Here is a 10,445-nt window from a genome sequence, read left to right as displayed (position 1 = left end):
AACAGAACATTGGGCTCCCGCTCCCAGGAGCCAACGTCCCACACCGGCAGCACCACCAGCGCAGCTGTATTGCCCCCAGCCCTTCCACGCAGCTATCAGCATCTCCTGTCTGGGGGTGTGCACGCCAGATGACCACAAGAGCACAAAGAGGGACAGCTGCTGGTGAGCCTGGTGCCCGCCCCAGTGGGTGGGGCAGTACAGCCGCGCTCGAGGAGCTGCTGGTGCGGGGCGCTGGCTCCTGGGAGCGGCACCCCCACGTTTTGCTCCTTTCGCCGCTGTGGTTCCCAGGAGAGCCCTGTGGTTCTGTGGATACCGATTTGTATCCGCATCCTCAGGTGGTAAATTTGTATCCAGGCAGGGCTCTACATATAGTAGCAGAGTTAAGGATGTTTGTAGAGCCTTAATTATGCATTTCCTCTTCATAAATTAAGATTAAGAATATTTTACTAATTTTAAAAGTCACGCACATTAAACACAAAAATAGTTAAATCTGACCATACTTAATTCTTTATAACGTGAAGACTAAAGAGGACAAAATAATGCCAACTGTGACCATTAACGTTTGACAGTCTGTTGTCCATTCATAAATGGGAATGCAAAAAGAATTACATGCCCTCTGTGACGAAGTGGAAATGTTCTTAATGTTTTATCTGAATACTGTGTGTGTGCCCCAATTTCCCCTATGTGTTACTCAAGTATCTAGGTCGGGGTGGGCAAACTTTTTGGCCCGAGGGCCACATCGGGGTGCAAAACTGTATGGAGGGCCAGGTAGGGAAGGCTGTGCCTCCTCAAACAGCCTGGCCCCCACCCTCTGACCCCTCCCACCTCCCTCAGAACTCCCCACCCATCCAACCCCCCCCCCCGCTCCTTGTCCCCTGACCACCCCCCAGGACCCCATCCACTATCTAACCCCACCTGTTCCCTATCCCCTGCCCCCCCCCCGAACCTCCGCCCTATCCAAGCGCCCCCTGTCCCCTGACCGCCCCCCGGGACTCCCTGCCTCTTATCCAATCCCCCGGCCCCGTGGCTGCGGGGGAGGGGCCCGGAGCTAGCCTCCCAGGCCAGCGGCCGGGCAGGACCGTCCTACGGGCCGGATGTGGCCCGCGGGCTGTAGTTTGCCCACCTCTGATCTAGGTGATGGTACAAGGGTGTGTGATCGTTGCAAAGACCCTTAGGCCTGGTCTACACTAGGCGTTTATGTCGAATTTAGCACCGTTAAATCGAATTAACCCTGCACCCGTCCACACCACGAGGCTATTTAGTTCGACATAGAGGGCTCTTAAATTCGACTTCTGTACTCCTCCCCAACGAGGGGAGTAGCGCTAAATTCGACATGGCCATATCGAATTAGGCTTGGTGTAGATGGAAATCGACGGTAATAGCTCCGGGAGCTATCCCACAGTGCACCACTCTGTTGACGCTCTGGACAGCAGTCCGAGCTCGGATGCTCTGACCAGCCACACAGGAAAAGGCCCGGGAAAATTTGAATTCCTGTTCCTGTCTGGGCAGTTTGAATCTCATTTCCTGTTTGGACAGCGTGGCGAGCTCAGCAGCAGTGGCAACGATGCAGAGCTCTCCAGCCGAGATGGCCGTGCAATCCCAGAATAGAAAGAGGGCCCCAGCATGGACTGATCGGGAAGTCTTGGATCTCATCGCTGTGTGGGGCGAGGAGTCCGTGCTTTCCGAGCTGCGCTCCAAAAGACGGAACGCAAAGATCTATGAGAAGATCTCTAAAGCCATGGCAGAGAAAGGATACAGCCGGGATGCAACGCAGTGCCGCGTGAAAATCAAGGAGCTGAGACAAGGCTATCAGAAGACCAAACAGGCAAATGGACGCTCCGGATCCCAGCCCCACACATCCCGTTTCTATGAGGCACTGCATTCCATCCTAGGTGCGGCCGCCACCACTACCCCACCACTGACCGTGGACTCTGAGGATGGGATATTGTCCAGGGCCGGTTCCTCGGACATGTTAGCGGACGGGGAAGATGAGGAAGGAGATGAGGAGGACGAGGCAGTCGGCAGCGCTTACCAAGCTGATTTCCCCGACAGCCAGGAGCTCTTCATCACCCTTACAGAGATCCCCTACCAACCCTCCCCAGCATGTAACCCGGACACAGATTCAGGGGAAGGATCAAGCGGTAAGTGCTTTAAACATATAAACCTTTATTTTTTACAAAACTTGAATATTAATACTAATAACAATCTTTGATTCATGATTTCTTCCCCCTGGGCGCTTAAATAATCAGTAACAAGTATTTATAAAAAAATCAAACAGTGTCCGGTTGTGCATGATTGTGCTGCCCAAGCTGCTCCACTCTTTTGTCCCTGCTACTGTAGCTATATGAAAAGCCGGTCTATATGTCCGGGGATAGAGCAGTAGTCCTCCACAGACATCTCAACAAAGCTCTCCTGCAGGTAAAGGGATAGCCTGTTCATCAGGTTCCTGGGGAGAGCGGCTTTTCTTGGTCCTCCAAAGTACGATACGTTCCCGCGCCAGGAGACAAGCAGGTACTCTGAAATCAGTGTCTTGCAGATCATGGCGGCATAGGGCCCTGGTCTCTGCAGGCTTTCTCGAAGCATCCTCTGGATCTCGGTGTCCGGGATCCTCATGAGGGTAATGTCGGTCATGACAACCTGCTTTGAATTAGGTAGGGGACTGTTAGTATTGGGACTGCTTGCAACAAGTTCCTTTACAGAACTGTGACCGCTGGTTTACAGCCACGCGGTGGGGGCAGGAGAGGGTCAGCATCCAGGGATCTTTCCCTGGCACATCCGCGAGGGGGTGGGACAGGGCCACAGTTCTTGCTTGGCCGATTGCTGGCAGCACAGACTGGCAGTGCTTTCAATGTGAAAGGTGGCCAGTGGTACTCCTAAAGTTTTAATCTGCAACAAGTCTACGGCTTACCATCTTTGCCTGCTACAGAGAGTACCGTGTCCTGCCCCGGTTCCCAGATCGGCAGTGCAAAAGCCCAGGCACTGAAGGCAAGGTTCGAAAATTCGACCTTGTCCTCAGTGCGCATGTGATAGGTGTGGTTCATGGTCCATGGAGAAAGACTAATGTTCTTTCACAACTACATTTATCTTTCGGAGGAATTCACTGCCTTTTCCTCATTCCCACAGCCACATCTGCAACTGTCTCCCAACCCAGCCTGGAATCACACTCCCAGAGGCTAGCGCACATTAGGCGGAGAAAGAAGAAGACGCGAGAGGACATGTTCTCTGAACTTATGGGCTGCTCCCGAGCCCAGGCAGCACAGCATAACCAGTGGAGGGAGAATTTGTCCCAAATGCACCGGACACACATGGACCGTGAGGAGAGGTGGCGGCAGGAAGACCAGCAGGCGACTCAAACGCTGCTTGGACTTCTGAGGGAGCAAACGGACACGCTCCGGCGCCTTGTTGATGTTCTGCAGGAACGGAGGCAGGAGGACAGAGCCCTGCTGCAGCCTATCAGGAACCGCACGCCCCCGCCACCAAGTCCCATACCCCCCTCGCCCAAAGTCCAAAGAAGGAGGGGCGGGAGAGTCCGTGAAAACTCTCACTCCACCCCTGCAGACTGCTCAAGCACCAGAAGGCTGTCATTCCCCAAAATTTGAAAAGTCCTTTCCTGGCCGCCTCAAGCAAGCCCCCGTCCAAGTTTCACCCCCCAGGTTCATGTGTGGTTGTTAATAAAAAATACGTTTCTGTTCATTACTGTTTCAGTCATGCTATTTTGAGGGAGAGTCTGTCTGCAGGGGGGGAAGGGGCTTGGTAATTGGACAGGACAGTCACCTTTAGCAGGCTACAGAGGCGGGGGCAGGTCCAGCAGCAGGGCATATACACAGTGCAGTGACTAGTTACCCTGGTCAGTCTGGGAGGTGGTTTTCATGTTCTGTGGTTGGGGGGGGGGGGTGTTTGCTCTGTGACTTTGTGGCGGGGGAGGGCAGTTACAGATCTTATGCAGCGGTCCTTGTCCTGGATCACAGAGCCACGCAGCAGGGGATCTGTAACCCTCCCCCCCCGCCATAAAGTCACATAGCCCCCACATACACGCAGTCCCGCTCAGGAGGGCTGGCAGGCTCCGTGGAAACAACCAATCCGCCACTGCGAATCCTGCCATTCCTGGAGTTTAGAAGGATCATTTGCATCAGTACACTACACCCGCTCCCCACCACAGTCTGCGTCCCAGGTTAAAAACATTCCCGCGAAAACAGTAATAAAGACAACGGTGTTCGTAAACAAAATAAAACTGAATTTATTTTTTTGGAAGGGGGTGGAGGGGGTCTGTAACTGGAGAGGATAGTCATCCTTAACTGGGTAAAGAAACGGGGGCAGGTTCAGCTTCTCTGGACAGAAACTTAAAAGTCACTGGTCACCCTGCTCACTGTGGAACCAGGCTTTCAAAGCCTCCCGGTTGCACAGCGCGTCCCGCTGTGCTCTTCTAATCGCCCGGCTGTCGGGCTGGGTGTAATCAGATGCCAGGCTATTTGCCTCAACCTCCCACCCCGCCATAAAGGTCTCCCCCTTGCTCTCACACAGATTGTGGAGCACACAGCAAGCAGCTATAACAATGGGGATATTGGTTTCGCTGAGATCACAGCGAGTGAGTAAGCTTCTCCATCTCCCCTTGAGACGTCCAAAAGCACACTCCACCACCATTCTGCACTTGCTCAGCCGGTAGTTGAAGAGTTCTTTTTCACTGTCCAGTGCGCCAGTGTAGGGCTTCATGAGCCAGGGCATTAGCGGGTAGGCTGGGTCCCCAAGGATCACTGTAGGCATCTCCACATCCCCAAGAGTTATTTTGTGGTCCGGGAAGTAAATACCTTCCTGCAGCCGTCTAAACAGACCAGAGTTCCTGAAGACGCGAGCGTCATGAACCTTGCCCGGCCATCCAACATTGAAGTTGGTAAAACGTCCCCTGTGGTCCACCAGTGCTTGCAGCACCATTGAAAAGTAGCCCTTTCGGTTGATGTACTGGCTGGCCTGGTGGTCCGGTCCCAGGATAGGGATGTGAGTTCCATCTATAGCCCCACCGCAGTTTGGGAATCCCATCGCGGCGAAGCCATCTATGATGACCTCCACGTTTCCCAGGGTCACTACCTTGGAGAGCAGTACCTTGACGATTGCGTTGGCTACTTGCATCACAACAACCCCCACGGTAGATTTGCCCACGCCAAACTGGTTCGCGACAGACCGGTAGCTGTCCGGCGTTGCAAGCTTCCAGAGGGCTATGGCCACTCGCTTCTGGACAGTCAGGGCTGCTCGCATCCGGGTGTCATTGCGCTTCAGGGCAGGGGACAGCAACTCACAAAGTTCCAGGAAAGTCCCCTTCCGCATGCGAAAGTTTCGCAGCCACTGGGATTCGTCCCAGACCTGCAGCACTATGCGGTCCCACCAGTCAGTGCTTGTTTCCCGTGCCCAGAATCGCCGTTCCACAACATCCAGATGACCCATTGTCACCGTGATGTCCTCGGAGCTGGGTCCCGTGCTTTGTGAGGTCTGTGCCCCTCTCAGAGTTCAGGCCCTCACCGCGGTGCCATAGCCTCCTCGCCTGGTTCATCTGCATCTGCCTCTGGGAAAGGTGGATGATAACCTGCGAGGCGTTCACAAGTGCCACAACTGCAGCGATGGTCGCAGCGGGATCCATGCTCGCAGTGCTGTGGCGTCCGCGCTGTCACTGACCCGAAAAGCGCGCGAACTGATTTCCCGCCGGCGCTTTCAGGGAGGGAGGGAGGGAGGGCGGTATTGACAGACGGATGACGACAATTACCCAAAAGCACCCTCGACCCTTTTTTTTTTACCCAGAAGGCATTGGCGGCTCGACCCAGAATTCCAATGGGCAGCGGGGACTGCGGGAACTGTGGGATAGCTGCCCACAGTGCACCGCTTCCAATGTCGACGCTTTCCCCGTTAGTGTGGACTCACAAAGTCGAATTACTGTCCTTAGTGTGGACACACAAGTTCGACTTTGCAATATCGATTCCACATATTCGATTTAAGTGAAATCGAAATACCCTCGTAGTGTAGACATACCCTTAGAGGGCAGGTGTGACTGCTGTCTGGCTGCCTGGCCCAGACAATAACTAACACTATATCCTGGCAACTGATAGCCAGGGCCCATCCTTTGCAAGAGCCAGCCAGAGGTGTTAGAGAACAAAGCGAGAGTTGAAAACCTGGGAAAGAGACAAAGGATGGAGGCGAGGCAACTCGTTGTGACTGAGGGTTGGCTACTGGAAATGAGTCAGTCTCACATAGGACTCACATGGGAGAGTCCAGGGCTCTGGATTCCCCAAGATGGACATCGCTGGGTTTCTGTACTAACAAGATCTGTTCAACACTGTGTCCCAGTCAACTAATAAACCCTTCTGTTTTACCTCACTGGCTGAGTCACTTATAATTGCAAAGATGGGGTGCATGGCCCCATTGGGAAGGGGGATGGAAGGTTTCCCCAGGTGTCCTATCCAGTGGACTCGTGGTGAGCAGAGGTGCTGAATGCTCAGAGATCAGACCCAAGGAAGCGCTGAGGCAAAGGAGGCTTGCCCTAGTTAGAGTGTGCCCTGAGCGGTGTCACACACCAGAGGGTATCATCTGAACTTCATTCTGAGTGGTTCCAGAGCATCGAGCCTGTGCACTCTGTAACATCGCCAAACAAATATTCTTAACGTAATAGTAATGAAAAAGCTTGAATTAAAGGATATATAACAGTTTTCCATTTTCATGTCAACATTTGTCGCCCCCCCCCCCCCCCAAAAAGAGTTTATAGATCTGTGGTTAAGGAAAAGAACTTCGGTGTTTCATTTGCAGTCACTGCAAACAGGATTACTGTACATGAAGGAAATAATCTTCAGTTATTTTCCTGTATCTTACTACTGACAGGAAAAAAAAGTAATTTTATTAGAAGTGTTAGCGTCGGTACAACATTAAGTTCTAGTTCTACTTTGAAAAGTGACTGCAAAAAAAAAAACAGAGGGACCATCTTCAAGTCCCACATTTATTGTGCCTCAATTATTTGATTACTTAACTAGATCTAGAAGGATACATTTTCTGTCATCCCTAGAAGTACAGCCTGGGAATAGAAAGTTGAATGTTCTGTTCCACTTATGTATTATCACCAAAATACACAAAGCTAGTAATTGCAGTTGTATAGAGTTAAACATGGATAATTTGGGCCTGATTGAAAATAAACATGTTGCATGTAAAATCCTGCAAAACTGAGTCTGAAAATAATCCTGCTGGGTAAAAAGAAACAGAATCCAATTCACTCTCTCTTGTGCTGGCTCTGCAGGGCTAGTGTAGAAAAATGTATTATTGTCAATAGCAAGCAGACATAACTGAACACACACAATGCAAATAATGGAGCTAGAAAATGTCATTCTTCTTGTTAATTCTCACAACCAAACTGCTCCTGAAGGTGAGCAATCAGCAGCCGCCAATATCTGACAACTACTTACGGTTTGTATCGCAGAGTCGACTTGGCCAAGTTGCACAAATGTAGTCTTAGGCGATAGGTCGCGCTAACAGAAGCCCGGGCGACACGCGCGGCCCCGCAAGGGAGGCAGCTGAACGGTCACGCTACCAGACCCGGACAGAACACACGGGCATTGGGGAGGGAGGCGGGGGGCCTGTCTCAGGCAAGGGGGGCCGCGCGGGGATAACCTGGGGCCCGGGAGCGCCGCCGCCGCCGCCGCCACCCATCGAGGTCACCCCCCCGACAGCTGCGCGGGTCGGGCACCCGACGCGACTGTAACAGAACCCATAAGCGGCGCCTCCTGGGACTCACCATCCATCGTCTCTCTCACCGCGTTTAAATTGGCTGCGCCGCTCGCCATGGCGACAGAAGACTACTCAGCGCGAGACCTCTAACCCGGAAACAGACACCCTCTCCCTGTGGTTCAAACATTCCCGCCCCAACAGAAAAATCTCACCACGCACGCGCGGCTGCCCGTCCATGCCTGACCTCCCGCTGTCACCCTCAAGCCCCGCCCCACCCGCCGTATTAGTTTGAATAGAGCCTGCCCGCTTAACAACTCGAGGAGGAGGAGGTGGGAGGAGGAATCCGTTCGAATTTGTGAAGCGGCCCAGTGTTGATTGGTCCGTTCGAGAGCGAAGGCGAGCCGCGATTGGCCGGGCATGAGAATCGACGCGCGGCGATTGGGCAGCCACTGGGAAAGAGGGCGTGGCAGTTAAAGAGCCTCCCGGGCTGGCGCGGACGCGTGAGGAAGCAGTAGCCAAGCCAGTGATGCAGCAGCCGGAGTGAAAGCGGCGAGGGGCGCCCGGTGCTGCTCGCCCCCGCTCAGCAACGGTGCCTGAACAGATATCCAACGGCGGAGGTAGCTACCCTGTCCCGTGAGGCTGTGACAGACCGAGTCCCGCTTATTGTTAACTTGGGCCCCGAGAGTGCGGGGAGCGCGGTGCCCCTGCTGGCGTTCGCGGCTCGCCGGGCGGGCTCCGCCAGGCGGCTGCGTTCACTGACAACCGGCGACGGAGCTGAGCGGACAAGGCTGTGAGTTTCCTGCTACAATAGCCCGGCCTCTTCGCGGGGGGAGGGGGTTGTTGGGAGAAAGAGTAGAGAGACCTTAGACTAATGGCTGGTGGGGTAGACGGGAGTTTGGACTCGATGGTCGAATGGTCCCTTCTGGGCTTAGACTCTAGGAAACTTCTTTTGCCCCAGTTCTACCCCCAAAATGACAATAAATAACCGTGAGGAACCAGGGAGTGTGGACACCAGTGGGGGCTTCGAATCCCCTGTTCAGGCAAGGTCCTTCCAGGAGATCACATCCCTGCTGAATAAGAGTAAATCCCTGGTAGGAAAGTCAGCATCGCCACTTTCTTGTAGGGGTGCTGAGTAAATTTCTACTTCCCCTCTCCCCCGGTTTGTAGATATTTGGTAAATTATTCAAGCACTTAATTAATCTTCTGTAACAGTTGGCTGTCTGAAACCTCTGCTACCCAACTCCTGCTGTATGTCTTGCTCTACTTTCCTGCTAATTCCTCCTCTTTGCACTGTTCTGATTATTTTCCTTTTTCTGAAACTCCATGCACCAAACAGGCATCTGTCTCTTTCAGATGGCTTGTGTGTTAAGAGCTGTCTTTTTGAAACTTGGTCTCTCCTTTCTATCTCTGTCCTTTCTCTTGACTTTGTTCTCATTAACTCTCATTTTTATAGGTATTAAGTTTTTGTTCTTCATCTTATTTTCCTCACACTCCTCTATCCCTCTGTGTGTCTGCCTCTCATAGTTGAGCCTGGTAACTCAATCTGAAACTACTTTTCACACTTTTTTCAACCTGACTAGACTTTGAGATGTTAGTGCGTCTTCAAAAATGATCAGGGCTATCGATCAATCGCAGTTAACTCATGCGATTAACTCAAAAAAATTAATTGCGATTAAAAAAATGTATTGCAGTTTTAATCATACTGTTAAACAATAGAATACCAATTGAAATGTATTAAATATTTTTGATTGTTTTTCTACATTTTCGAAATATATTGATTTCAATTACAGCACAGAATACAAAGTGTACAGTGCTCACTTTATATTATTTTTATTACAAATATTTGCACTGTAAAAATGATGAACAAAAGAAATAGTATTTTTCAATTCATCTTATACAAGTACTGTAGTGCAATCCCTTTGTCCTGAAAGTGCAACTTACAAATGTAGATTTTGTTGTTGTTGTTGTTGTTACATAACTGCACTCAAAAACAAAACGGTGTAAAACTGTAGAGCCTACAAATCCACTCTGTCCTACTTCTTGTTCAGCCAGTTGCTAAGACAAACAAGTTTGTTTACATTTACAGGAGATAACACTGCCTGCTTCTTATTTACAATGTCACCAGAAAGTGAGAACCGGTGTTCGCATGGCACTTTTGTAGCTAGAAGAACTGGAGTACTTGTGGCACCTTAAAGACTAACAAATTTATTTGAGCATAAGCTTTCGTGGGCTACAGCCCACTTCATCGGATGCATAGAATGGAACACACACAAAGGAGATATTTATACATACAGAGAATATGAAAAGGTGGAAGTAGCCATACCAACTGTAAGAGGCCAGTCAATTGAGATGAGCTATCATCAGCAGGAGAAAAAAAACAAAAAAACTTTGAAGTGATAATCGAGTTGACCTATAGAAGGTGTGAGGATACTTAACATGGGGAAATAGATTCAATTAGTGTAATGACCCAACCATTCCCAGTCTCTGTTTAGACCTAAGTTAATTGTATCTAATTTGCATATTAATTCAAGTTCAGCAGTCTCTCTTTGGAGTCTGTTTTTGAAGTTTTTTTGTTGCAAAATTGCCACCTTCAAGTCTGTCACTGAGTGGTTAGACAGGTTGAAGTGTTCTCCCACTGGTTTTTGAATGTTATGATTCCTGATGTCAGATTTGTGTCCATTTATTCTTTTGCGTAGAGACTGTCTGCTTTGGCCAATGTATATGGTAGAGGGGCATTGCTGGCACATGAT

General features: G+C 50.9%; 1 protein-coding gene across 1 annotated transcript in view; it reads right to left on the bottom strand.

Moving 5' to 3' along the window:
• The window catches only part of MZT1 (mitotic spindle organizing protein 1), a 20,631-nt gene extending 12,783 nt beyond the window's left edge, over positions 1–7,848 (bottom strand). The window contains exon 1 of the mRNA XM_065409741.1: positions 7,763–7,848. Coding sequence (XP_065265813.1) covers positions 7,763–7,811 — 49 coding nt within the window. The 5' untranslated portion in view covers positions 7,812–7,848. The remainder of the gene's footprint in view (positions 1–7,762) is intronic.
• Between the last annotated feature and the right edge of the window lie 2,597 nt (positions 7,849–10,445).

This window comes from Emys orbicularis, chromosome 1 (genome assembly GCF_028017835.1).
Source record: "Emys orbicularis isolate rEmyOrb1 chromosome 1, rEmyOrb1.hap1, whole genome shotgun sequence".
In the NCBI taxonomy this organism is placed as follows: Eukaryota; Metazoa; Chordata; order Testudines; family Emydidae; genus Emys; species Emys orbicularis.
Note: the sequence above shows the minus strand (reverse complement) of the source record. Positions and strands in the feature narration are given on the sequence as shown.